Source organism: Eupeodes corollae, chromosome 1 (genome assembly GCF_945859685.1).
Source record: "Eupeodes corollae chromosome 1, idEupCoro1.1, whole genome shotgun sequence".
In the NCBI taxonomy this organism is placed as follows: Eukaryota; Metazoa; Arthropoda; class Insecta; order Diptera; family Syrphidae; genus Eupeodes; species Eupeodes corollae.
In genome coordinates, this window is record NC_079147.1 from 173051404 (window position 1) to 173078433 (window position 27030).

The following is a 27030-nucleotide window of genomic DNA, read 5'->3' on the forward strand; positions in this document are numbered from 1 at the left end:
TCTTATGTCCTGTTTTATCCATGTCCTGCAGTGATGTAAAACACTTTTACTGTGCACATATCCGGCTAGGGCTAGGGCCTTGCTTGCTCCTAGGATACCTACTCCGTGATCCGAATGAGAGTAATATTTCGGCAGAAAGAATAACGACACATGAGATGTGAACCAGAGACGAAGTGTATAGTAGTTCCTTTTTTTGCATCACTGTAAGGCAAAAAATGGCCGAATAAACCTGTAACGTAGGGATATCGTGTTTTTGGATCAAACATTTGCAGTGGTCTTGCCTCTGCCATAACAACCAAAACCGACAGCGATGAGGTCCTCTATGGAAAAAGTAGACCATTTACACGAAACAAAGAAAAATGAACAAGAAAAAATGAACAACAAAATTATAAGGAAAATGAAAACACATATGACATGCAAAAATGTGCATAGGTGGCAAGAAAGGACATCAAAAGTCCTTCGGCCAGGGAAGCATTCTGTTTCCTGGCCTTATCTACTTTTACATTCCATATATCCCAAACCAGTATCTGACTACTCTCTAAGTTAGCCGGAAATACTATATAGACGTATTCTGATGGTCCACGTAGTGTCTGAGGGCTCAAGCCCCATCAGAATATGCAAGGGAGCTCATGCACCCATACTCCTGATGCTATGGCATGTTTGGATATAGATGAATTTTAGAAGACCGTCTAAGCAAAAAGTATCTGCAGCCAGCCTCATCACAATCAAAGTTCCCATGGAAGATTGTCGTCGATGGCTCGTCGACTCAACTCGACTCGGCTGAACTAACCAACGAACGAACGAACGAACGGAATAAACACCAACCGAAGGAGAGCTGACAGAGGATGGACTTCAATGTAATCTTTTCCCGGAAGGCCGGGTGAAAAAGCTGATTCAGAGGTGTGAGTAATTTAGATACAAATTATATCTATGTATATCTATATGCTAGGCACACAACTGACACAGGCAAGACGTGCATTGTACAAACACATTTGAAACGAATTCATGAACCAAGTGGGAGGCGAAGTTATGTATATTGCTTTGGGTGAGCATAGACCAAACATAGCAATCCCAAACTTTTTTTGCTATGTAGATGAGAAGGTAGGTATTTGCGACTGACGAGCATCAGAATGAGGAAAAATAAAAAAAAATAATGAACCCATATAAAAGTGGAGAAACGGAAGTTAGAAAATTTGTTTCGATATCATTTGAAGTTAGGTTAGCTGGCGGAGGCGGAGGATATGTTTTCCTTTAAGAAAGCAATAGATTGGAAAGTTTCAAGAGAAAGTATTTTGAAATGTTGCGCTTTTTTTTAATCTAAAGTATTATTCAATACTAAAGATAGTTTATTTAAAAGTTACATAAACATAAGCGACACTACATTGGACACTTTTAAAGTCTAAGTTAAAAATTGTGGTATAATTTATCCAGCTTGTCCATATAAGAAATGTTTATTTACTATCTCGACTAAAATAGTACTCTTCTACTCTACTTAAATAGAAATACATTTTTTGTTTTAATATCAGAGCGTGTAGCGCTTTGGTAGGTACATTCGAAATCGACCTTTTAGTTTCGCTGCTTTTAAGAGGGGTTTATTGCGAAAAAAACTGCATCGACAGAATAAATCAGCAAGAAAACATGTTATTTTGTACCATGCTTGTAATAACTGAATTGAGAAAACCGTTGTTGTTTCACTCGAATAAAAAAATTCCTTCAGACATAAAAAAATTGAATATCGTTCTTCTTAAGTGTGTATTTTCTTTTTTAACATTGAATGTCTATATATTTTGGTAAATATTCAAATTGCACGTTAGATTTAGAGATACTCCACACAGTACTTTACATTTGTTGACTATTGATTGTGAGCTTTAAAAATGAGTTTTTGTTTTCGCTAGTTGATTTTATTATAAAAAAAATTTAATAAGTCTTAGGCTGAATTAAAAAAAAGAAAAAAAAACAGAATATCGACTTCCTTCCATTGAAATACTCTAAGTCTATATTTTTGTTTAAGTAACTATCAATCACTACTTGCGGCTATACACAAATATATATGGATATGTAATATGTATGTATACAAAGAGTCTTGTTTGTGTACTTAAAGCTAATTTGGGTACATTTGATTTTGGAATCTTGATAAACAATTGTTTTGTTTTCTCTTTTTGAATGTTTCTCCAGCGTTCATTTTAGCGAGTAATGTTGTCAGGAATGGAGAGGACCTACTGTTTTAAGCCGAATCCGAACGGATTATTTGAGAAAGCACTTTTCATGACAAGAATTACTCTTGGAGGATTTGTTAAGAGGCAGTAGACGGTGCAAAAAAACTGGCCTGACAGTCTTACGCACTAACTCCACGGGTGCTACCAACTAGCGTTAACACTTCTAAAAAAAAGTGTAAGTAGATTTTATTAAAAAAGTGAAATAGATTGAGAAAAATGGAAGTATATTTCAAAAATTTACTTTTTCATACTAAATATTTTTAAGTAACATTATTTCAATAAAAAAATAAAAAAATATTTCATATCACATAATTCAATATGTTAATATTACATTTCGTCAATTAATTCTTGGTTGTTGCAACAAAAACGCAAAGATTGGGCTCGTGTTGGTCAAATGAAATGACTAGGATGTTTTGATTGCGAAGGACGATTTCTACAAGAAATAGTTATTGTAATCGTAATACAATGCCAGTAGATCAACAAACCTTTTATCTTTGTTTTTGGACAACTTGAAAATATATTTTCATATTGAAAACAAAAAATGAAAACCAAAATAACACTAGATCACAACTTAACACAAATAACATTAACAAAGAGAAAAGAAATAAAATGCACGACTGGTTCGCATGAACTCGCTCATGTTTATGGGCCGTTGTCGTCATTGAGCCGTACTTCTTATGTGATGATCAAGACCGGCACGTTATTGTTTTGGCTCCAATTAGATGATATGAACGGCTATTGTTTAATGATAACCGAATACTTTTGGCTCCAATTGGATGATATGAACTTGGAGGACATGTGATTCCAACACGAGTGTCGCAGTCATTTTATTGGAAACCAATTTATTGGAGAACGTGTTATCTCACGAAATGGTCCAGTCGCTTGTCCGCCTCCGTCTTGTGATTTAACGCCGTTAGACTATTTCTTGTGGGTCTACGTCAAGTCTATGGTCAATTCCAACAAGCCAGCGACGATTGATGATTTACGTTCGAATATCGAACGCGAAATTGCAGCAGTATCGGCCGATTTATACTTGAAAACCGTGGAAAATTGGGATCAGCGTCTTGACTTATGCAAGCGTGAGCGCGGTCGACATGCAAAAGATATCGAGCATATCTAATGGCATCGAACGTACTTTCACAGGAATAAAGAATTTCATTGACATCCAAAACCGATTTTGTTTTATTAAAAAAAAACCGATAAATTGTACATAAATACCTTCTTTGAACGACTTAATATACAAAATAGAGCAAAGAACAAACACAATGCATGGGAGACATTATGTCTAGACTTTACAACGTTTGGTTTTGATTCCTCATCGCAAGTTGTTGCACACCTCGCACTACCACCATATTAAGCATATTGTTCTTTCATAGTGCACGCTTTAAACAGTTCATGTAATTTAAAAAACCTCAGGTTTAAATAATTAGGAAATTCTGTGTGGAAACATTGAATGCGCAATGTTATCCTTTGCACATAACATATTTAGATAATATATGCCAAACACAACTCATTTCACATGACCATATGCCAAAATAATCATTAAATTTTAACTAATTTGCAGTCATAACCTCAGCTTTAGTTTGCATCACATTCACATCACAGTACATTTTCAAACAGTCTCTTGCCCGCCTTTGCTTGTTGCAGGTCAAATAGGTGATATGGCAAAGGCGATGGTGATGGCAATAAACACAATGCCTACCCAATTTGAAATAATTCCATCTCATTAAACATTCAATTCTCGTATACTTTTGCTGTCATTCAAATAATATAAAACTCCATCGTTTTCCTGTGCATCTCGGTATAATTGAAACACCTCATCAAGCACTAATTCCACGTTCAGCAAACAGGCTTCCATTGTTAGTTTATAAATCCATTTTCAAAGCCCCAAACCATAGCAATCGCATCAATTGAAATCAATATCCATCACTTTTGCTCGAAAACTACAATACATTATAATTTATATTAATTAAAATAAACCCCCCACAAAATATAAACTTATCATTCAGATTAAAAAAAAGAAAACCACCCAATCATATCTGATTTAAATCGGTCCGCACATCCTGTCCTATGTATATTATATAAAACGTGAAGGTGTGAGTCTAGAATATTCAAAAATTTACACTGCGCTACCGCGAGCTTCATTTTCAGTTTCAGGATCTCTCATCAAGACCAAAAGTGATGATCAAAAAACTTTACCCTCTCCTTGAAAATAGATTATCACATATCCCTTTGCACTCTGTTTTCACTGTCACCGCTGCCGACGACAATGATGACGCCAGCCATCAGCCACTTGCTTTCCTACTATCGCGCTTACCACCTTAGCCGCTCACCCGCCAAAACCATTCACCTTCAATTTGACATTTAAATTACAAATTTACTGCAGATATCCTGGTTTACCACACACATACTGCTGTGCACATCAATCGATTTAACGTCATCAATCTCTGCCAATGTCCATATTAATCGGTCCACATTCATTCTAACAAAACGTAAACGTACAAACATACATAAATAGATGGCAAGTCGGCCGGCATCCCGTTCATGTCAAAATCATCAGCTAGACCAAATTCTATTGGGACACTAAGTGGGTGGATGCTTTAGAGCTCTATTTCCTCTATGGACTAGTTCTGCGAGACTGTATAGAACGCAAAGGACACGGTGTGCGGTATTCGAAGTGTAGGAGAAGAACGCCGATAAACGAAAATACTACGTCACCTGTCATTGACATTTGGAAAGGGGTAGGTATTGTTTTTTTTTTTGTACTATAGATGTTCTATTTAAAACCAGTTCCGTAAACAGAACTTTATTCTAGAGGGGCTTTTGTGTAAGTCGATCGTTATAGTATTATTGGCGATAATGAATTTAGCAGTCTGAATTCAAACATTAAAAAAAGCTGGGATGCGACCCAGATCGACTTCCCATTCTGTCTATAGAGTTGTCTTGCTCAAAACTTTAACAAATTTTAAATTTAACAATATTTTGTGTCACATAAATAATTTGAAACCAATTTTTACTAATTTTAGTAGCATTTCTTTTATAAACAAATACAGAAAGGACTTTTCTTCGAAACTTTAGCACAGAATAAAACCACTTTAAAGTCAATGCCTTTATTTATTCAAGAGATATCAAGAATCGAACACCAACTTTGCGTTCTATTTTTTGCAGGATTTTAATTTTTATGAAAAAACTGACTGATGTACTTATATAAAAATTGTACTGAATGCCGAAAACCAATTACCAAGATACCAAGTTTTAGTGATTATTTTTATGTTTCTATGTTATGTTAGGTTTTTATTGTTTTTGCAAAAAAAAACTGTCCATTCGATTTTTCTCAACATTTAACCAGATGCCAAAAACGATGATAATTCGTGATGAGTGTTTTTTTAGTGAGTGTTATCAGTTTTTGTTTGCATTTTCAATCAATTGAATTTTTAGATTTTTTAGATTTAGATTTATTTATTTCTTATAATTTACTCAGTAAGATTCAATATTTTATAAATTAGAGTAAACATCAGTACCTTAATACTATAAGTATATTCGTTATAAAAAGTGACATTTGATATTTAATTCAAGAACAAAAATGAAGAAAAAAATCCTTTTTATATCATAAGTATAACATTAGAAAAGGAAAAAGCATAAGCATATCCTTAAAATATTAAAAAATTAATATAAAAAAATAAATTGAAAAATTATCATCATCAAAATCTCTGAGCACTCCTCGAAACCGGGTCGTACAGCTTATCATCCTAATAGAACGAGGGAGTGAATTCCATAATCGAAAAGCATACACATAAAACTGTCGTTCAGATACTTAATATGAGCAGCGTATTGGGATAAGATCACAAGATCTACTAGATTGTGGGAAAATAATTTTATTAAATAGGTTTTCCGGTTGACGTGATTGTAAAACATTGTGAAGCAAGGTTAAAGTTCTGTGTTTGAATAGATTTTCCAGAGTGATGCCGTATAAAGATTTAGAAAAGTGAGATATGTGGTCATATTTCCTAAGCCCATAAACATAACTTGCTATGCTATTGAACGCAACGTTAAGTCTGCGCTTGGGCTTATAGTCACAGTTACTGAAAACTTCACAACAAAAAAGCATAACTGGAACGATTAAGGTCTTAGCTAATATAGCTCGGGTTTTCAATGGTATTGAATAATGAGAAGTCCAAAGCATACGAAGACCACCATACACCTTTCCTAACGTTAGTCTTATATGGTCATTCCAATTTAAAATTTTTTTAAACGTTACTCCCAATTTTTTCGCCGAATCAACGAAACCAATTGATGTATTGTTCAGATAAATTGTCGGAAAATAGGAAGTGTCAATATTGATTCTGGAAGTTACTAAGCACTTCGATTTTTTAGGATTCAAACAAAGGTCGTTTTTACGGGACCAGACAACTATTTCACCAAATCCTCATTTACTTCGTATGCGCCATTCTCCAGCATTCCAAGTGAAAAACTATTATATAATTGTACATCATCCGCATACATGTGCAAGGAGGATTGAAAACAACAGAGGGCCCAAAATAGAGCCGTGAGGAACACCTCTACACAAAGGTAGAAATTAAGACATCTAGTCGTTACTATACACTGTATTGGACCTATCAGTTAAATAAGAAAGAATGAGTTTTGCTGATTGTGATGTGAAGCAAAACTGATTTTTAAGCTTTTTACAAGGTGTGATACGATTGACGGTGTCGAATGCCTTAGAGAAATCTAATAGAGTTAGAATGGTAACCTTATTATCATCGACAGTCACTCTTATGTTTTCCACAATCTCCATTAAGGCTGTGGTACAACTATGCTTAGGTCTAAAACCTGATTGATTGATGCATATCATTCCATTGGCACTAAGAAAACCCCTTATTTGTATATTCATTAGTCTTTCCAAAGCCTTGGAAAGGAACGGTAAAATAGATATTGGTCGGAAATCATCACATTCACGATTTTTAGGAATAGGTATAACCTTGGCTTGTTTCCAAGCCGCGGGAAATGTACTGGTCATAGGAATAGAGTTGAATATATGAGTTTTGTATTTCAGTACATAGGGCAGTATGACTTTCAAAAAAACTGGATGCTGGCCATCAACACCGACGGAGGTAGACTTTATGGCTAAAGATGCTTTCTAACACGTCAGTTTCATCAACGGAAGAGGAACTAAAACCAGACCAAGAAAGTCCGTTTAACGGTGTTTCAAATAGTTGTGACTCATCCATTTGGTTCTCAGAGTATGAGGCATTTAATGTAGTGAATTTGTGGTTAAGTTCATTACAATCAATTGATGTAACTTTTTTGGTCATTTGCTTACCAACACCAATTTCTTTGAGATTTTTCCAGAGCTTCTCTTTGGCAAGAGAAGTGTCTAATTGAGGAGCGTAAAATCGTTTTTTGGATTCAAGTTTGCTAATTACCTTATTTCTCAGAACTTTGTATATATTATACAATTCATTAAGCCTAAAAGTCTTCCAGCGTCTGTAGCTAGGTTACGTTCTCTTACTAGAGACTTAATATTGTTATTAAACCAAAACTGGTTTTTATTACGGAATTCTTTTGTAACAATAGGGACATGTGAATTGAAGAGATAATTTATATTAGTATGAAGAAATTGTACTTGGTCATCAACAGATAACATACCATATATTTGAAACCACTCAATTGAATTCAAATCATATTCTAGCTGCAGTTTGTCAACATTTTTGAAATCTCTAAAGCTAAACGTAGATGATGATTGCAGAGACCAACATATAAACTTTAGGTAAATTAGATCGTGGCGAGAGAAACAGAAAGAAGAACTTTATATAAATGACTCACAAAAAATATATCCAGTAAGATACTATTGTATCTTGTAAAATGAGTTGGGCTTATAGTGTTTACAGGAAATAAATTAAGAGATTTCATACTATCTGTGAGTTCAAAGCATCTGAGAACGTTATTATCAAAATCTCCAGCAATAATGACGAAAGGTGATGCAAAAGATAACTCATCAATTACTGAAAACAATGGTGCTAAATCAATATCAATCAATTGAATTTTTGTAACTAAATAAATAGACTTTTTTTTGCAGGCAGTGTTGTTTGTTTGGCAGTTTTCTTTTTTTTTTTGGAAGATATATTTATAAAGTCTTAACCACTTTTTACAACTTAATGAATATGATTACCAATAGCTTCAACAATGATATAAAATCAAAATCTTCAAAATATTAAGGTTTTGAAAACTGGGTTTAGAAAACTTTGACGAAGACTGATAGAAATTTTTTTAGTTTAATACCAAGAATAAGAATATTCCTAATGAATGTGAAGAATTCTTATGAATATAATTATTACGATTAAACACAGTGAGGTCATGTGGGAAGAGAGAAACAGGTATGTAAAAGGAAACTGATGCACGTCTTGAATGTACATTCGTGTAAAAAAGGGTTTTTTAGCTTAAACGACCGATGATTCTTACAGTACGGGTTCTAAGGTAACTGGGCTTAGACATCATATGTACTGAAAACCATTCAAATTTTTTTCAAAGAAATCTGTTCTTCTCAATTAGCGCATAAGGCTAGAATTCGATAGTGTCAAACTAATTTTGTTTTCAGTTGCCATTTACGAAAATGGGTCGCTTAACTATAGCACACTGCGTGCAAATTTTTTAAAACTACTAGAAAAATATCGTGCTTCAAGAGGAGATTATGGTTTATATACACGCCCAACTACGCGAGCATAAATTGTGAAGATAGGTATTTGATGAGACTGGATTGATTATAGATATTGTAAGGCCTTCGTATCATCGTTTAGCTCGTGACATTTCCTGGCAGCGTAATTTCTCGTCGTGGCGATATCAACCAGCCACCAAGATCATCTGATTTATTACAACTATACTTTTTTTGGGAGGCCGTATTGCCGATGAAGCTTTAGTTCTTAAGCACTAAAAAACCAACATTCGTTAGGTTATAGTTGAGATACCGTCCAATATATGTCAAAAAGTGGTCGAAAATTATCTTAAAAGAATCGATGCTTGCTACATTTTGTGTGGTGGTCATTTTAATAGTTTTGCACATAATGTCAACGTTCAAACTTAATAATAAAAAAGAAATATATTAAAAAAAGATGTTTCTATTTCTTTTATTTACGTTTTCTTTTGAAACCGCAAAATGGATAACCTTGTAGCTGTTTATTAGGGCACGTTTTTGGAATTTTATTCTAGATTATCATTATTTACTATAAGTTTATTTAAATTTAGTTTCAGAATTATCATTATACATAAAAAGCATGGTTGCCGTCTGCCAGATTGAATGTTCCGTAAATCAGGGCAATTTTACAGTAGTTTTTTTTTTCCAACTGCGTGACTCATTGAACATCATTTACAATGAGAGTAGTTTTTAAGCAAACTTTATGTTTCTATCAATGCATTGGAAAACTTTCTGGCAATTACCCACTTATTAAAATTCAATATTAAAAAAAAACAATAGGAAGATTTTGAGACTTTTGACGTGTTGCTTATGATGACGCCCTGCGTCGATTTCAATCATTGAATGTCAATAATTATTTGGACCTTTGACCATATCTTTCTCAATCTCAATCTTCTTAGAAAAAGGTTTTTGAATATTGTTTTGGTTGGTATTTTATTGCTATATCATCTGTCATATTATTATATAGAATCTGTACTTTTAAATCTAAAGAGATCTTGTACTGTATTGAACTTACCCTTTCACTAATCACCGAACTATCATTGTTAAGTGAACTCAAACGCCTGTCAAATTTTTCTACTGAAATTTAGAGACAGTTCTCGTTAATTTAAGAGCGTTAACTACAATTTTCGGTCGTAATTCTCACCCTAGAAGACAGACATTAACAAGTCTAGTACTTGATTTTATAATGTACAAACTCTCATCTTCTTAATAAAATTTAAATCATTTTAGTATTTCACTTTTTTGTTTGAACAAATATGATACAGAAAATATCAAGCGAAAAATTGGAGTAAGGGATTGCAGATATGACGTGATAAATTAATTTTGAAGTCATATTTGAAGAATGGTGATTAAAAACCTTGCAAAAATATAATTTTACTGTCAGCTGTCAGTGTAATAATTAAGTTTTTCAGCTAAATGGGCTAACAAATCAGATGTTCGTAGACAAAACCACTTTAAATAGCTAAGATGATATGTTTTTGTTATATTGTATTTAATGAAACATCGGTATTTTTCAAGTCAAAATGCCTCTGAGATCGTTTAACTTTTTCTATACATGGTCTAACATATTTGAAAATTATTTTGCTGAATATTTTAAGTCCCAAAAACTTAATTAATTGAAGATTCAAAACATATTTATTATGAAAATTACTGTAAAATTGCCTCATACACTTGGGCGTATACGCATTCTAAATATATTTTTTTTAAATAATTATTAATTAATTTGCCACTAAATAAGATTCGGTTAGAAATTGGGTTTAAAGATCTTCATACGCAAACACTAATCATTACATCTCATTATTTTATTTACGTGGATATTTAAAAAAAATAATAACATGTCATTACATATCTTTTTAATATATTTTTTTTTATAATAAATCTACAGAGCAAACCAATCCAATCTAGGTTTATAACGATGTGAGTTAATTTGTAACGATTAAAGCATGAAAATGTCCTTCATATTGTTGCCCCTATTTTGAGTACGTGTCTGGATATTATAAATTCTGATATATATTAAAATGAAACTCTCAAATGCCCTTTTCCATAGCTGAAACAACCAAACCACAAAATGTGATAACAAGCTTCCAATAATGTCAATCTCTTTTACAAATTCAATCATCAGCACGTATATGTCCTTGTCTACATCATATGCTGGGCTAATTTCAATTCTTTTGAATATACGAGCATACAATATACATATACGAGTAGAGCCTGCCAAGCTGATAGTAGTCATGGCCTTACATTTATCCCTTAAAATATGCACAGTTTCAATCATCCAAAATATATTTTCCCATCAGGACGAAAACTAGGGACGGTACGGGTATAAAACCCAATCTGCTATCTAACAGAACCCAAAGATACCCTCTTATGTGTGTATGGGTGGTTGGTAGTATGTATGGTAAAGCAACTACTGAAAGCTATGAATGATCAAAAAGTAACAATAAAAAGACGTATACTCCTCGCCATGACACCCAGGTTTGAGTTTATTATCGGCCAATGAAAGTCACTGTAGTGTACTATGGAAGCAGAAGACTGAAAACGGAACGACACATAGATGGCATCTTCAAAGTTGATGACATTTCGCCAACCTATCGAAAAAAGTACAACCATGAACCGACCCTAAGTTTACCACGGTACGAGCAACGGATAACGGTTAAAGCAAAAAATATTGTTTCCGCTGCCGGAACATCTTTTCTTTCCGGTTGGTCCAAAAGTTGTTTCTCTGTTCGTTTTGTCGTCGTCATCGTTGCAGTTACCGTTGCCGCCACCGCCGCGCCGTTGGTTGTGTTGATCATGATCAAGGCACACAAGAAACAAGAAGAGAAGGGTATCTTTATGAAAGAGGATGTGTTGAGTACTTAGCCCACCGCACCGTCTCGTCGTTGTTGTCGTTGTCGTTAGCGTTGCCAAACGAACTACCCTCTGGACTTATGTAAGGAAAACAAACTGTTCGTGGTGAGTTTATATTTCTGGAGTCTCAGTCTCATCACAGTTGGAGGTGGAGCAAGAGTAAAGGAGCAGAAGCAGGAACAGGAACAGAAGCAGGAGCAGGAGCAGGAGCAGACTATAAGGGAAAAGTGTTGTGATGATATAATAAGGAGATAAGCAAATAACGCTTATCGCACCCTTAGTCACGTTCCCTATTACTTGGAGAGAGTGTTGAATGGCGGCTATATGGGTGGTGTTGATGATGAAGATGGTTTCGTTTCGGTCCTCTGTAAACAATTTGGCGGGAATAAAAATAAAATACACACATACAAACCTGCACTTCAATCTATAAATGTATGTATAACATATAAATAAAGTGATATATATACATATACATATGCCAGTATGTGTAGGAGAACATGTATTGTACGGTGCTTTTTCATGCAACATGGAAGAGACTAAGTGTATGTATATACTTTGCAAAGTGGAGCAGGAAACATGGCCGGAGCTAGTAGTATGGAAGGAAATATATATTTTTTTATAAAGTGCCTTCGATAAGAACTTAAATGCAAGCTTTCTGTTTTGAGATAAAGTGCAAAACGTGCAACTTGCAACCACTGCTATATTTTGTTTACAATATGGATGTATGAGGTTCTTCAAACAATCACAAGCATTATAAAATATACACAAATGTATCCTTAAAAAAAAGAAGAAGAATAAGAATGCAAAGCTTAAGTGGTAAATCATCATATTTGTATGTATGTATGGAGGTGCGTACAAAATTGCAAACCTTTAAAAAACGTTTATTTTTAAAGTGTCTTTATATTTGAGAAACTAATGGCTTGAGATTTTTTTGTATTAGGACACCTGCAAAATGTGAGTTACATTTGTATCGCATACCTATAGAATATGCAAGGAATGTTTAGATAATTAAGTTTGAGGTAAAAACCCAATCTATTTAAGGCTTTTTGAATGAAGGTTAACCATAAAATGATACTAATAGATACTATAAGATATACGTTTTTTTTTCAATATAACAAGAATAACAATTCTCTAAATATTTTTAGATTCCATCGTTATTTTAACTTAACCTAATCTTAAGTGATTTCCCTATCCACGGTATAACATAAAAGTTATATATATTAATATTCAAAAATTTTTAAGCTAATGCTCCTTGAGAGAGATTAGTAAATGTATCCGTTACAATATTTTAAATATTAAAATTCTGCACGAGTCAAAGTTTGGAATATAAATATAAACTGAGCAACATTTTTGTTTAGTATTTTATGATTTGGAATGTCCAGCTTTGAAACCAAATTGCAAGCAGGATACAAATAGTTTTCTTTGACTAACTTGTAAAGGTGAGGACCCAAGATTTGTTTCAAAAATTTGACTATAAGCAGTTTTTTCGAGTGTCAAACTTACAAATTAAATTAATTTGTGATATATTCTACCTGTCAGGATATTTCAATATAAACGCGTGATATGGTTTTGCGTTAACTGTATACTTCTAACGATGTGATATTTTTAATTCCACTTTTGTGAATACAAAGATAACATTATCAGTTTTATTCAAACATTAATTTAATTTTGTTTCACAATTTTTTTTTTGTTTTATATGTTTGACGCTTTGGGCATGCATGAAAAAGAATAACAACTTCTTTGTAATATACTTATGTAGATTTCTTTAATAAACTAAAAAATTCCGTCCAGTATCTCATACAGTATCTCAATTGGTATTTATGCATATCTACTAAGAAAATTGATAAATAGAAATCTACCTTAATTAAGTGTAATGAAGAACCTATCAACAAAGTTTCAAGCATGTAAGATACTTAATTGAATTTTCAATTAAAAAAATCGTTGCATAAAATGATTATGTCAACAACCCTCAACCTTATTTTTTTTACTAAACGTAAACGAAAAAAAAACAACCATCCTTTCACTTAAAAATAAACTCTCGTTTTATTACTCTCTTATGACAATCAAACGCATTCAAGGATTTCCATTAGCGAAACTGACATCAACTCTGTTTTTGTTGCAACTCAAAAACAAAAGAAAAGCGTAGTAGACAAAAAAAAAAGAAAGAAATTAGCTAACGGATTTATTTTATGTGGATTTTCTTTCTCGTGTTCCTGTCCCTGTTTTCAACCCCCTCTTTGGCACTTGGGAAAAACAGGCATGGATGCAAGTCATAAGGACACACCAAACAATAAATTCACAAAAATGCTCTGCCATCGTCGTCGTTCCCGTTATTTGTCCTTCACATAGAACTAGCACTAGTTCGACAGCAAGCTAAGCATATAAAAAATCTGCTGTTGCTGGCTGCTCTATGTAGTATTTTGGCCAAACAAAATCTGGTGGGACATACAAATAAAAAACAACTAAGCTCAAAAATGCAACTACTATCGAAGACCAATGGGACAGTGTAAAGGGTTACATCCGATCTCGAGTATAAACCCGACTTCCTACTCTCGCCTGCCTTCAGTTTTAATTCCAATCGATTGAATAATGTATGCCTGTTGACCGTAAGTGTTTACGTTCTGCGGGGAACAGAGCCTGGAAAATCTAACAGTATATGTTTGTATTTTGGTTAAAAGTAAGGTCGGCTCCGGTCAAAACTGCCAGTTGGTGTTTGTTGAACCGAAGATCCTCTAGGGGTTAAGTGAAATTGGAAAAAAAAATTGAAAAAATGGTATAGCAAACAGAAATAGGCTTTGACATAACGGAAAAACTGCTGAGTCCCTTAGTATAGCAGCTTGTGTGTTTCCTTTTTTTTCTGAAAGATGATTCAGGGAAAAGAGTTTTTTTTTATCCTTATGAACTTTAAAAAGAACTTAAAGAATTAAAGGCGACTTCCAGTAAAGTCGATTTTCCTTGATAGTACAAACAAAATACTAGAAACCCTCCAATTGCATCAATAAATTGAAGCCCACACATGACTGTGCTTAATTTGCTCTGTAATAGCTGAAGAATCATATGTGAAATCTTTGAGATATATGTATGTGTATACGTATGTTACCATAAATCCGCACTCTGAAACCGAAAGCTGAACGATATAGTTAGAGAGGGTAGGATACAAAATTTTATGGCTCGTTTGGCTCACCAGAAATATTATACCAGTTGCTTTAAATGGCGCCCAACACAGGAGCTTGTATTCTGTTAAATTTTAGTATACTTTTTTCTTCTTCTTACCGTGTCTGACTAGAGTGGGGTGATAGACATCCCGCCGGCGCTTGCTGGTTCGCACATACAAAGTAGAGCCTTAGTTGGTGGATATATATGTATATATGTATGTATATGGAGAATATGGAGACTTATATACCCGTAAAAGGCATTTTTCAAAATCTCATTAATTATATTCATGGGAATTTCGAAGGCGACACGTGGTGTGCTTAAAAAACCTTCTTCCTTGTCCTATCTCGTGATGGAAAAACCTGAAACATACATTCATTGGAAAAAGGACATAAAAGAAATTTGTAAGCATTTTATTATTTTCTCCTTCTTTTTTATTTTTACTTTTTTTATTATGCTTTGTTGGTTACTCTGGCTGTGTGTGTTGGTGACATTATTAAAATTGTCACCTAGGTTTTAACTTATTCAACATTGAAGTTAAATGGTTTAAGGATGAAGAAGGTGGAAGAACATGCATTACTCTAATTGGCCAGAATATAGAATTGCGAGTCGTGTGCATGACTTTTGTGAGTGATGGTTTCTCAAGTAAAAAAAAAAGGTAGTCAGCTATTTAAAAATGTGAGTGAGTTTTTTTAAATTTAATTTCCATGCAATTGCAGAGGAATATGTTTATATTGAAGAAATTGGGGAGCGTATATTACGGTGTTATAAGGCAGTAAAACAGTTCGGAGTTCTTAAAAACATTTTAATGTGTATATTTACATTACATATGTATATTTATTTTGTAAGTAAAGGTTTAGTTTTCGTTTTTAGGCAAACGAAACAATATACAACTTTTGTGTTGTATGCAGGTTCGTTGTCAGTACAATAAAGTTTTTAAAGTTGGTTGTGTTTTTTTTGCGATACCTGTTTTAGAAAAGTTAAAAACGTTTTTATAGTGGACTTAGATGTTGAAATGGAATAAAACAAGCTGTGTGTTAGGTATTAACAAATTTTTTTGTATTTGAAACTCTAGCATGTATGCCATTAAGTATAGAATATGACATAATTCAAATGCCCGCCTCGGCGTCTTACGCGTGGCACGGATCTGAGTGGTCCAATTTTCAATGACTCTTCCATAAAGATCCGGATAAATTTGAGCGATGGCCTGTGTTATGTTGACCTTTAGGGCATCGGTCGATTGTGGTTTATTTGCATAGATCTGCACCTTCAAGAAACCCTTCAGGAAAAAGTCTAGCGGGGTCAAATCGCATGAACTTGGTGGCCAATTCACATGACCCCTGCGAGAGATAACCTTACCCTCAAATCATGTATGCAAAATGTTAATCGTAGCGTTTGCTTCAAATTTGTGGCACGTATAGCGCCGCGCCGTCCTGCTGGAACAACATATCGTCTAGATCCATTTGTTGTCTATTGTCATGAACTTTGAGCTCCTGGAGCAGTTGAATCTTGTACGGGTGTAGGCTTAAGTCCCGACGCAAAATTCGCCAAGTTGAATTCTGCGAAAAGCCGAGTGAGAAATAGACTGTCTCGGGTTCTGGTGTGCACTTTCACCGACCGCGGCCAATTTTGGATTTATTGAACATACAGTTGTTGGCTGATTGTTTACTGACCCAGTTTTTTCAAATTTCCTAACCAAACGTTGAAGAGTCGACCACCATCACGTCTACCGTACTATGGGCGCAAGGTTTGCGATAACGGACACTTATTTTGATAATAAAGTTTTATTGTTTGAAGGTGTTGTTCAATCTCGTAACTTGCCATGATGATTTCGCATAAGCAACTGAATAAAAAACAAATGATTTGACCAAAAAAAATGACCGCCACGGGGCGCCAAAATCTATCCACGCCAATTGAAAAACCCTGTATAAACAAAAAATGTAAGTTATAAATACTTTTGATGAAGAACACTACCACAATTTTATTTTCGAAGGAGACTATAAAATCATCTTTTGAAAAATGTATTGGGTTGAAAAGGAAACTTATAAATTCATGTGGATCTTTTGTCGAAATCGACGCTTTCACATTTAAGTGGTTTTGCTTAGCTAGACAAAAAATGTGAAAAAATATTTGAAGGTTGAATATTTTACTGTTTCTAATGGATGACTTGATGGATTGGAAAAGTGACATAAAATATTGAGTGGAAGAGGTGCAATTGTTAACACTGTTACTTGTGATGATTTCAAAAAAACTTTAAAAACAATTGTACTGGTTATGAACTAAAAAACATTTTTAACTTGAATCAAACCACCCCTTTTTTAGAACACAGCTTCAAAGTCGCTCCAACTCAAAAATGAAAGATGTAGTGGTGCAGCTTTCAAAGGAGAGATTAACAATAGCATTGCTTTGCAGTGTAGTGGGAGAAAAAGAACCGATACTGGTCATTGGTAAATTAATTTCTATGACGAGCTCCTAAACCCAGAGTTTTTAAAAATATAAACATTGAAAAAGCATACAAAATAATCTGGAGAAGCTTGGATGAAGTAATAACAAGATCAAGTATTTTGACAAAAAGCTGGAGTTTTTTCCTACAAACACAACTTCGCATCTCCACCCAATTAATCAAGGCATCATTAAAAACTTCAAGACCCATTACAGAAAGTAACTTTTACAGAATTAAATTATAATCATAGACGAAGCCAAACATATATTTAAGTTAGCAGCTAAAACTAATTGTTAAGACGAAAACCAAGCTTTTATAGTCGCAAAAGAAATACTTTTTTTTATATATAGCGGCTTAAAAATTCTGAAATTTATTTAGTTTATTCATATACATATTTTTATAATGTTTTCATATTATATTACCTTGGTTTACATTTTATATTTTAATATTTTATTGTAAAATAATTTTACAAAAAAAATGTGTTTAAATATTTCAATAGTCTTTTCTATTCAGATTTCGGATACAAAAATGAGGTAAAGGAAAGCGAAATAGTTTAAGTTGAGTTTTGCACATTGCAAATTGCAACAACTGCAATAAAGGTCAGGGTTGTCTTCGAAGTATTGGGTAAACTTACTGCGACAATGCAGATGTCGCTAACACTAATGTTTATGCAAAGGTTAATATTTAAATGTTTTGCCATCTTCATTAGCGATGATAGGCAGTTAGAGATTTGGTAGCGGCCTGACAATCTGAAAAAGTACAGTTATCAGATGTTGATATCACGTTTTCTTTAAGCCAGGACAAGACTTCTTTTAATGCCAATAGTTCCGCCTGAAACACACTACAATGAATGGTTGTAAGTCCCATTTATTAGTAAGAGCTTTTTTTCCAGGAAAAGAGGGCTACATTAGCTTTTTTGACACTTTTTGTATATTGCGTTTCCGATTTAGTTGTTTGTCTAAAATAAGACCCAGGTTCTTAGCCGCGTCTAAGAACGTTAATTGGATTACTTTTATATAAATAGGTAGGGTTAACAAATGGAATTTTGTTTTTCTTGGAAAAAAAGAATTCCGTTTTGTGTGTAACGCCATTTTCACCTATTAACCTTTACAGTAGGCATGTTAGAACGTAGACATAAGTCTTGTATCAATTCTTTTCCATAAATAAATAGATATCAAACAATTTTCTAAAGTTATAAGAAGAAATGATGCGATAGACTTATAGGTCGTAGATCTGGCTTGCGAGCATTAGTTGCTTTGGGTATAAAAACAAGTTTAACTTCTCTCCTTGCCGAGGAAATATGGACCAGATATCGACAGCTGTTAAAAATTGTCTCAAGTATTGGCGCGATTATGTCTGAAGCTTTTTGTAGTTTGGCTGGTAATATCCCATCTGGTCCTGCAGATTTAAATGGTTCGAATCTATTGAAAGGCCATTGTATTGTTGTTGCAAGTTGCGGTTAGAGAACTACGAGGAAATTGAGTATCCAGTAGTAAGTTTTAGAAGCTTGGTATCGCTGGCTTAGTTCATAGAATTGTTCGTTGCCTGGAGGCGTCGCAAGATTCTCTTATCGTACCACAGAAAGATTAACAGGAAGATCGCTTACAGCTGTGGTGCAGAAAAAAGACAGACTTTTTTCTAAGAATGATTGAAAATTGAAATATGAAAATAAATACTAATATAAATTACGTATTACGTTGTTTGTCACGATGTACTTCTAAACGACTTAACCGATTTTAATCATAATTATACAGCATGTGCAGTTGGAACCAACTTGAAAGATAGGACAGCTTACATCTCAATTTATGATCGTAATATTATTTTATTGCAAACTATTTGTCTATTATTTGACAGTCACAATTATCTGTTAGCTGCAAACGATATATGGAGATATCTGAAGATTGGTTTGAGTAAGTATTCAATAGATGGCGCTATTTCAAACTTCCAAACGTTATATATAGGCTACAATTTAATTTAACTATTAATATACTGAATTCATCCACCAGAACTATGCTAGACTTAAACGGTAATGGTGCTCTCTTAATTTTGTCTGGTGGTTTCCGCCAGAACTAACAAAACAATCATTCTTATGGAGAATTGTTGAAACAGGAAACAAATTATTTGATTTAGAGTATTTTTCGGGATATACAGAGTAATTACTTGAATCATAACTGGCTCAGTCATCGGGCTATTTTGGCAGCCAAAAATACCGAAGTTGGTAATCAAAAAGATCACCGGAAATATTCCTGACCATTTTAATTGGAAAGTTGAAAGGAGAAGTGGTCCTGTTGCCACGCATTCCAATGTCAGATTTTATCATACCTTTCAGAAGGTAACAGTTTTCAATTCGTTTAGCTTTTGCCATGTCGCAAGGCCAAACCATGTCCATTTGTGGTTTAGATTAGGAAAATCACTGTTTTTACAAATGCCGCATCTATGTAAAAGTGCCCAAGTCTGATGTTCTTCTACCGTTTCCTTAAATAGTTTACAACAATGTTATATGACAACAAACAGTAGCCACAGCAACGCGTAGCCTGGTCAGCTATAGTATGTATTTATGTATGTAGTATAAATGTTTTATGCTCATATACCTACAAAATTTGTAATATGTACTGAAAAAATAAGTCAATAAATTTAAGTTCCATAAACAAACCCCAGTCTTTTATTTTTAATTGAAGTTAAACTGAAATATAAGTGTATAGATACACACATTTCAAGAAATTTAAAGGTATTTTGGCAGTCGTTTTTTACTCAATGAACGAAGGAAAATCCTTTCCGGTCCGACTAATAAGTAACATCTATAATTGGCCACCTTCTAATCGGACCACTTTTCTACGGTCCTAAGGGTGGTCCCCTTAAAGAGGTTTTACTGTAAATAGATATTACCTACATAGTACATACACATGTATATAGTTCATTTAAAACTTTTCACAATGAAAATACGCATTGTTTGAATTTTGACTTTAAGACTTGTTTATATCAAAACAACCGCAGCTCTGTTACTGACATTTTGAACCAAAGGTATGTACTTGTAAATGACGCTCTTATGAAGTTATATCGTCCAAAAACAATGCCATTTAGAGGGGTAACACAAAACCCTTGAACAAGGAACCTTATTTCACTCCTTGCATACTCGTTTTTGTACTATATTATCTACTTATTTCAAAACCATAAGCAGGACAACTCTGTTGCCTCCGCCGGCCTCACAATATAAAATTCCGTAGCCTGTCTTCCGTTCTTGAACCTGGAAAGTAACCAACCCAACCAGCCAGCCCCCCAAAAAATATGTTTCATTGTAGTCATGTGTATGTATGGGGGTATTCTGTAAAAACAACAAACTCTCTAAATGCATTTTAATATAAAACAAAGCAAGCTGGCAATACTGTAACAGAGTGCATGACTGCAGTGTCTCCTTGCGTGACAAAAACAAAGGAAAAATCTGTTCACTTTATTATACGTCTGTTTTCCTTTGCTCCGCTTCGCTTTTCCTCATTTTTCCCTACTTCCTACTTAAAGCCTAAGACAGACAAAACCGAGTTTAACCACATAAATGAAATCCAACTCCAAAATGTCTCGAATTTTGAATTCATTTTGACATTTTCAGTTTCGACACAGCACAATTGCACAGTAGATACATATGTATATAGCATTCTTGGAGCTAGGCTGAAAAATATAGTAAATGAAATTGTGTGTTTGTTTGTGAGTGTATTAATGTGGCAAAATGAACGAACAGGCAAGGAGGCCGGGGTATCGAAGAAGACACTTACACACAGCCATATACTCAGGGATTGAGATGGGGCTAAAAGGAAATGTGAATGTTTAATGTTCTCTGTCGACAGAATTATTCTGGTTGAATAAATTCGAATCCAACCATTTTGCCCTGCTTCGCTTTCGTTGGCAAATGCAAATATTCTGTGGGCAAACAAATGAATTTTAAAAATGTTTGTAAAAATTACTCTGGAATCCTTCTTCATCCTCCCAATTTTGCTTGGTTTTAGTTTATAAGTGAAAGCAGGAGCCATTTTACTGCTGACAACCAATGAGAACGACGATGACGCCGAAGCCAACGCCGGCCGGGTCAAGGAGTGCGAACTAAACTGGAGCTGGTCTGGGTAGTTAATGTTATTCTATGCCGAGTGGTCACATGGAATGCACTATAAAACCCGATGCTCAATTATTTTCATTGCGGGAGTACCAACAATTTGTAGAAGGAGCAGTCACAGTTACAGTAGTACAGTAACATAGTATCCAGCAACAGCAGAATCCAGGGGCATGAGCAACAAGAGGTTTTCTAAAATAGAACCAACGACTAAAGAAAAAAGGGCTGGGTTGTGTGTTTGTAGTGTAGGTAGGAATATTGTTTCTGGACGGTTCAGTATAAAGCGACAAAAAGTTTTCAGACATCACATTCTCCTTGGACACTTTGGGAAGATCTAATTTTCAATGAAATTTCAAGAAAGGGTTTGCTGCTGCTTTTTATTTTTTGATTGTGAATGTGGACACATGACCAGACCATAAACAGTGATAGGGATAGCGATGACGATGCAGGGGGAGGTTTTAGAAAACAATTGCTTTGAAGCGCACTTTTAAGAGGAAAGGTATTTTGCTCTATCATCAGCAAAAAACTTTTTTTTATTGCTGAATAAAGTTGTTAATGTCCGTCCGTCTGGGTTTGGGCAGATGTCCTTGATTTCGTAATTTTAAAAGAAACCTAAGGAATGACATCATGTCAGTAGAAATAAACCTATAACTTTAATAGTTATAGAGAATAACAAATTCTTTGTCGATAATATTCGACTTGTGGAGTTCTAGGTAGGTGTATGGATATTTGTATATAAATTTTGTCTTTTCTTGAAAGTTAATTTAAAATAAAACTTGTGGCATTTGATTACAAATAAAAAAAGGTATGATGTTGAAATCCATTAAACCAATGGAACTGCAACAAATAAAGTGCTACGGTAAATTTTACCGCAACAAAAATCAGCCTTTGGCTGTTTTCTTTTCCCTAGTTGTGGCTGCAAAATATCGGCAAAGTTGAGGGCAACCATGGTCTCATCAGCCACAGGTGTATTTAGCCGTTATTTTGCGAAAGCAACAAAAACAGGTGATCGATATCGAGAACGAGTTCTTTCGACAAGGTCGAAAATGCCGGCGGATGAGCCGAAGAAGAGGTCAAGCGGACCCTTACTTTAACAACAAGAACAACTTGTATTGTATTTTAACAATTATTATAGTAACGTAGATTTAATAATAATATAACATTTAATCGTTGATGTAAAAAATGGGTTTTTAACGCCGCGTTTTTAAAGTCAATTAATTTCATGTTTGGTACGAAATTCACACCTCGAACCTCGCGCTATTTTAATAGTAATAGGAAAATGCCTAGTTTAGACTTCTTCTCGATTTTTGTTTTTCTTTTAACTTTCTCGAGAAATAAGAATAGTTGGGAAGGGGTCTGAACTCACCATTATGTTTCGGCAAAGTTTTGGAAACTCATCCAACAACTTGTCGAAACCGTGATTGTGTGTGTCTAAGTAAAGTTTCGCTGAGAGTCAACAACGGTGGCTTTCCTGATGAGCGTTAAGCTTCCAGGAAGCCGCGATACCGTGACCGACAATCACGAAAACGAATGTTTGTGTTGGATGAATGTGTGTGTGATTGGAATGGTAGAGGGAAAAAGTAGTTTTAAATTAGCTTGGAAGGCACTCTAGAAAGAGCCTTACAAGCGAGCAGTAAGAAAATAAGGAAAAGTTCGAGGACTTTGTAAAGGAAAAGGAAAAATCGAGGAGAAGGAAAAAGATCAGGAAATCGAAGAAATTAATAAGAAAAATTAAGAGGTCTGTGAAAGGAAGAAAGTATTAAGGAAAAGATAAGTAGTTATTTCTTTGTTTTTTTGTTTTTTTTTTTAATAATATATACATAACATCGGGACGCGTCCGGTATTAAAAGCCCATTTTTTTTTGTTGTTTGCTTGGTATAATTTAAGTTTCAATCATTTGTAATTTAAACTTTTATTTTGAAAACATTTTGGGTTTTAGTCCAGGGATCTTCAGTCCTACGGTTTCCCAAAGTAATACATTTTAAAGACAATCAAACGTTCGTTTTGTTTTTTCTTTTAACCACTTCACTAATTGCAAAGAGTTTTGCAGTAGCCAGGGCTAACCATAGTATACATAACATTCTTTTAATAAAACAAGTGCTAAAACACAAGACAAAAAACGAAGTATGAATAAAAGATTGGTTACCTAAACAACGTTTGTGAATAAGTTCCACAGAAGCAGAAAATGCTTGCTGCTATACGTAACCAAAAGTTCTATTAATGTTTTTTTTTGCAACAATTCACCTTAGCCTATTTCTATACTGGTAAAGTGTAGGAGCTAATTCAATTAGTTCTATGCAGGATTAGTTTGTTTGAAGGCAAATAACCATAGAAGACTAAAGTTATGTTTGCATTGGGATGAATATAGAGAAAAATGAGGGGCTCTTGATAAGGCTGACTGTACTAATTAAGTGTTTGAATTAGCGAAACAAATATACAAATGATACAAGATGACTTTGGGATCATGGAGGTCGTTTAGATACTTTTTAAGGGGTCTGTTATAACTTTTCATTTGCAATCAAACTAATAAACTAATTAGGACACGAAGCTATAGCTTATTAAGTATGTATTTGCCAACTTTAAAATGTTTCTTCTGACAAACCTGTAAAGTTGCAATTGATAAAATGGGTCTGAAATAAAATAAATACTGACATGGCCGACGACCGTGTAAGAACCTGTACCTACTCTCACTCTTTTAAATAATATTAATTAGTATTAATGTTATGCTTACAGACGAATGATTGAATTTAATATCTGCAATTGGCATTTAAGAACATGAAATCGAATTCTATTAGATTAAAGTTTCCTATATGTACGACTATATACAAGGGAAATTGTATCTCACAAACTTAATCAATATTATTCCTAACAATATTTTCTCCACCCTGTCTTCATTAATACACCAACGTAAAATATTCTCTCAAATCACATATGATAATTAAAACCATCATCATCAATCGAATTAGATATTCAAAACCTTACAAAATACATTTTCCTAAAGCTAGTGACTATACTATATGTTCGTCACTTTGTCCATCTAGATACAAATACCATCAAACCGACTATCTATCTATCAACAACTGCTAAAGAGTAAAGACTTCTGCTCTTTTCAATTAAATGTCCATCCTCACTCAAAAACAATGTAGCCATCGCCGCCGCACACAATTTACAATCACATAGTAATCACCTACACACATTGAAACGTATATGAATCGATAGATCATAATAAGAAAGAAAGAAACCATTTAGAGATATACACTTCCGACTTCCGGTTTCCATTTTACACAAGATAGTTATACCATCACTCCCCAAAAACAAATTCCCCATTTAAATAATATATCTATAGGTACTCGAAAAAGATAAAAGAAAAGCTCCACTATATATGTATATAAGAGTAAAGGGGGAGCACAAAAATAAGGGTATTCTACCTGAAATATGAAATACTATAAAGAAGAACGTATAACATAGAGGAAAAACAATTTAAGCTTACCTTGTTGCAAGGTCCCGATGAACAAAATTCATTTGCTCTAAATGCTTCATTCCTGATGCAATTTGTGTTGCTATATAAACTAAGCATCCATAGCTTTAGGGATAATATTCGTCCATTTTAGAGAGGTTGTTGTTGTTGGTGGTAGTGATGGCGTATTGTATTATTGTTGTTAGAGGAAATATGATGTAGTCCAAGTTTTGTATTTTGCGCAAAGCCATAGATTAAAAAAATTAAAAGAAGAAAAAAGAACTTTATATTTAACATTTCCAATAAAAGTTTGTCTTCGCATATTGGTAAAGAAGATATAAATGTTGAGATGGGGATTGTAGATAGAAGATATACATTTATAATTTTCGATAACATCCGGAACCGGAGAGGTTTTATTTATTTTTATTTTGTGGGATTTGTTGCCTAGATAAGCTCACAAATTTAGACATAGTTTCAAACTTTGAAATTGGCTTAATAAATTCTTGGTATAATTAAAATAAAATAATTTAATTATTATTGATTGTTTTTTTTATACCTTATTAAAATATAAATCCAAATGTTTAGCTAGATGTAAAGCGGTGATATGATTTGAGTAACTCTAAAAATGAATTTTTCTCAGACAAATAATGATTGAAGGTACTCGAAAGTTTCAGCAATAAAACATCAAAAATATCTGCTTCTCAATTGAGCTGGGTTAAACTTTAATATCAAAATAACTAAAACACTCGATCAGAGCAAGTATCGATGTCAAAATGATCCTGTAAAAAAATGAGACTAGCCAATATATTTGTCTTTTATTGTGTCAGAGAATTTATTTTAAAGAACTATGAAATCAATAATGCCAGATTTTGATTACTTGTGCTTTTGTAGCGAAATTTGAAATAGAGACATTTTGCAGTTTCAGTGTTGGGCTGAATGCGGCCTTTGTTTAATTCTAATGCCATATAAATGAAGCATAGTTCTGTTAAATAAATGTTTAAATCAAAGAAGTAAAATATTAGTGATGCCAGATGACGATTATTTTTGTTCGTTTTTATTGTTTGCAATATTGGCAATGACTCTACGGAGCGAATTAAGGAAAAGAGCATTGTGCATGCAAGTAACGTTTATTCTTTTAGTTATATGCGTGTCCATCATTTTGATAACCAACATATCTTCTTCCACCAACAATAACATCTATATGGCAATATCAAATTTAATCGTATTGAAATAAATTATAACAATTTCTTAATTTTCTTACTTGACAACACTTTGTCCGGTCCATAAATTATGTGCATATTTTTTGTCTTTATCTATTTTATATATCCGAGAAATTATGCATTTTTTGTTGTTGTTTTTATGGCATATTTCGACTGCCGCGCACATACAAAATAAAACAAAAACAAAACTTACCTTAAACTTTTGTTGGGCACACCCTTTAAACCCGTTTCTGCTATATGCTCCTGGAGGAATTGATTCAAATCGCCCAGACAATTGCTATAATCGAGAACCATACAAATTGGCTCGTCCCGCAGACAGGCGCCCAGTATTTTGGCCACATTTGGATCATTAAGATGTGCCAAGTGCCTGGCCTTCGAACGGAATTCCTTTCGCATGTGGTCTGGAGCACCAGGACGTAAAGTTGCAACCGCAACTAGATTTGAGCTGTGTATTGGAGATAGAATAGTTGGATAAATGCGATGAAGGAAATATGTAGATGTGGATGATGAGTCCTCAGAGAAAATATATAGTATTCACATTCGCACACATATGAACAGTTCATACACATAGATATAAGAAAATACGATGAATATTATGTATACCGAATGGGTAGAGATAGATTTGAGAATTTTCATCATTAAGCAAATTTATTTACATGACTGAATCTCAGTACATATTTGTTAATTAAATACGAGGAAGGAGTTTGGGTTGGCACAAGGATTGTTTTGATGGGGTTGATATGGGATATACATTCGTGAATGAGGATGTGTATTGACAATACTGATGGTTGCTAATGCTGACTTTGGAGGATCATTTAAGATGTGGTGGACATGGACAGAGTACCTATCTTACATACATATGTGGTCTATTTTGGGCGTATTCGCGGTTAGAATAGATTCGAAC

At 33.9% G+C, this 27030-nt stretch overlaps 2 protein-coding genes across 5 annotated transcripts in view; both read right to left on the reverse strand.

Annotated features, from left to right (window-relative positions):
- Nucleotides 1-27030, reverse strand: part of LOC129953996 (lysosomal alpha-mannosidase-like) — a 424309-nt gene that overhangs the window by 342809 nt on the left and 54470 nt on the right. The gene's annotated exons all lie outside the window — the stretch shown is intronic.
- Nucleotides 1-27030, reverse strand: part of LOC129953995 (discoidin domain-containing receptor 2-like) — a 226297-nt gene that overhangs the window by 73356 nt on the left and 125911 nt on the right. For all 4 annotated transcript variants that reach the window (XM_056067575.1, XM_056067574.1, XM_056067576.1 and 1 more), the window contains 2 exons: nucleotides 26320-26571; nucleotides 24940-25032 (listed from right to left, as the gene is read on the reverse strand). In XM_056067575.1, coding sequence (XP_055923550.1) covers nucleotides 24940-25032; nucleotides 26320-26571 — 345 coding nt within the window. The remainder of the gene's footprint in view (nucleotides 1-24939; nucleotides 25033-26319; nucleotides 26572-27030) is intronic.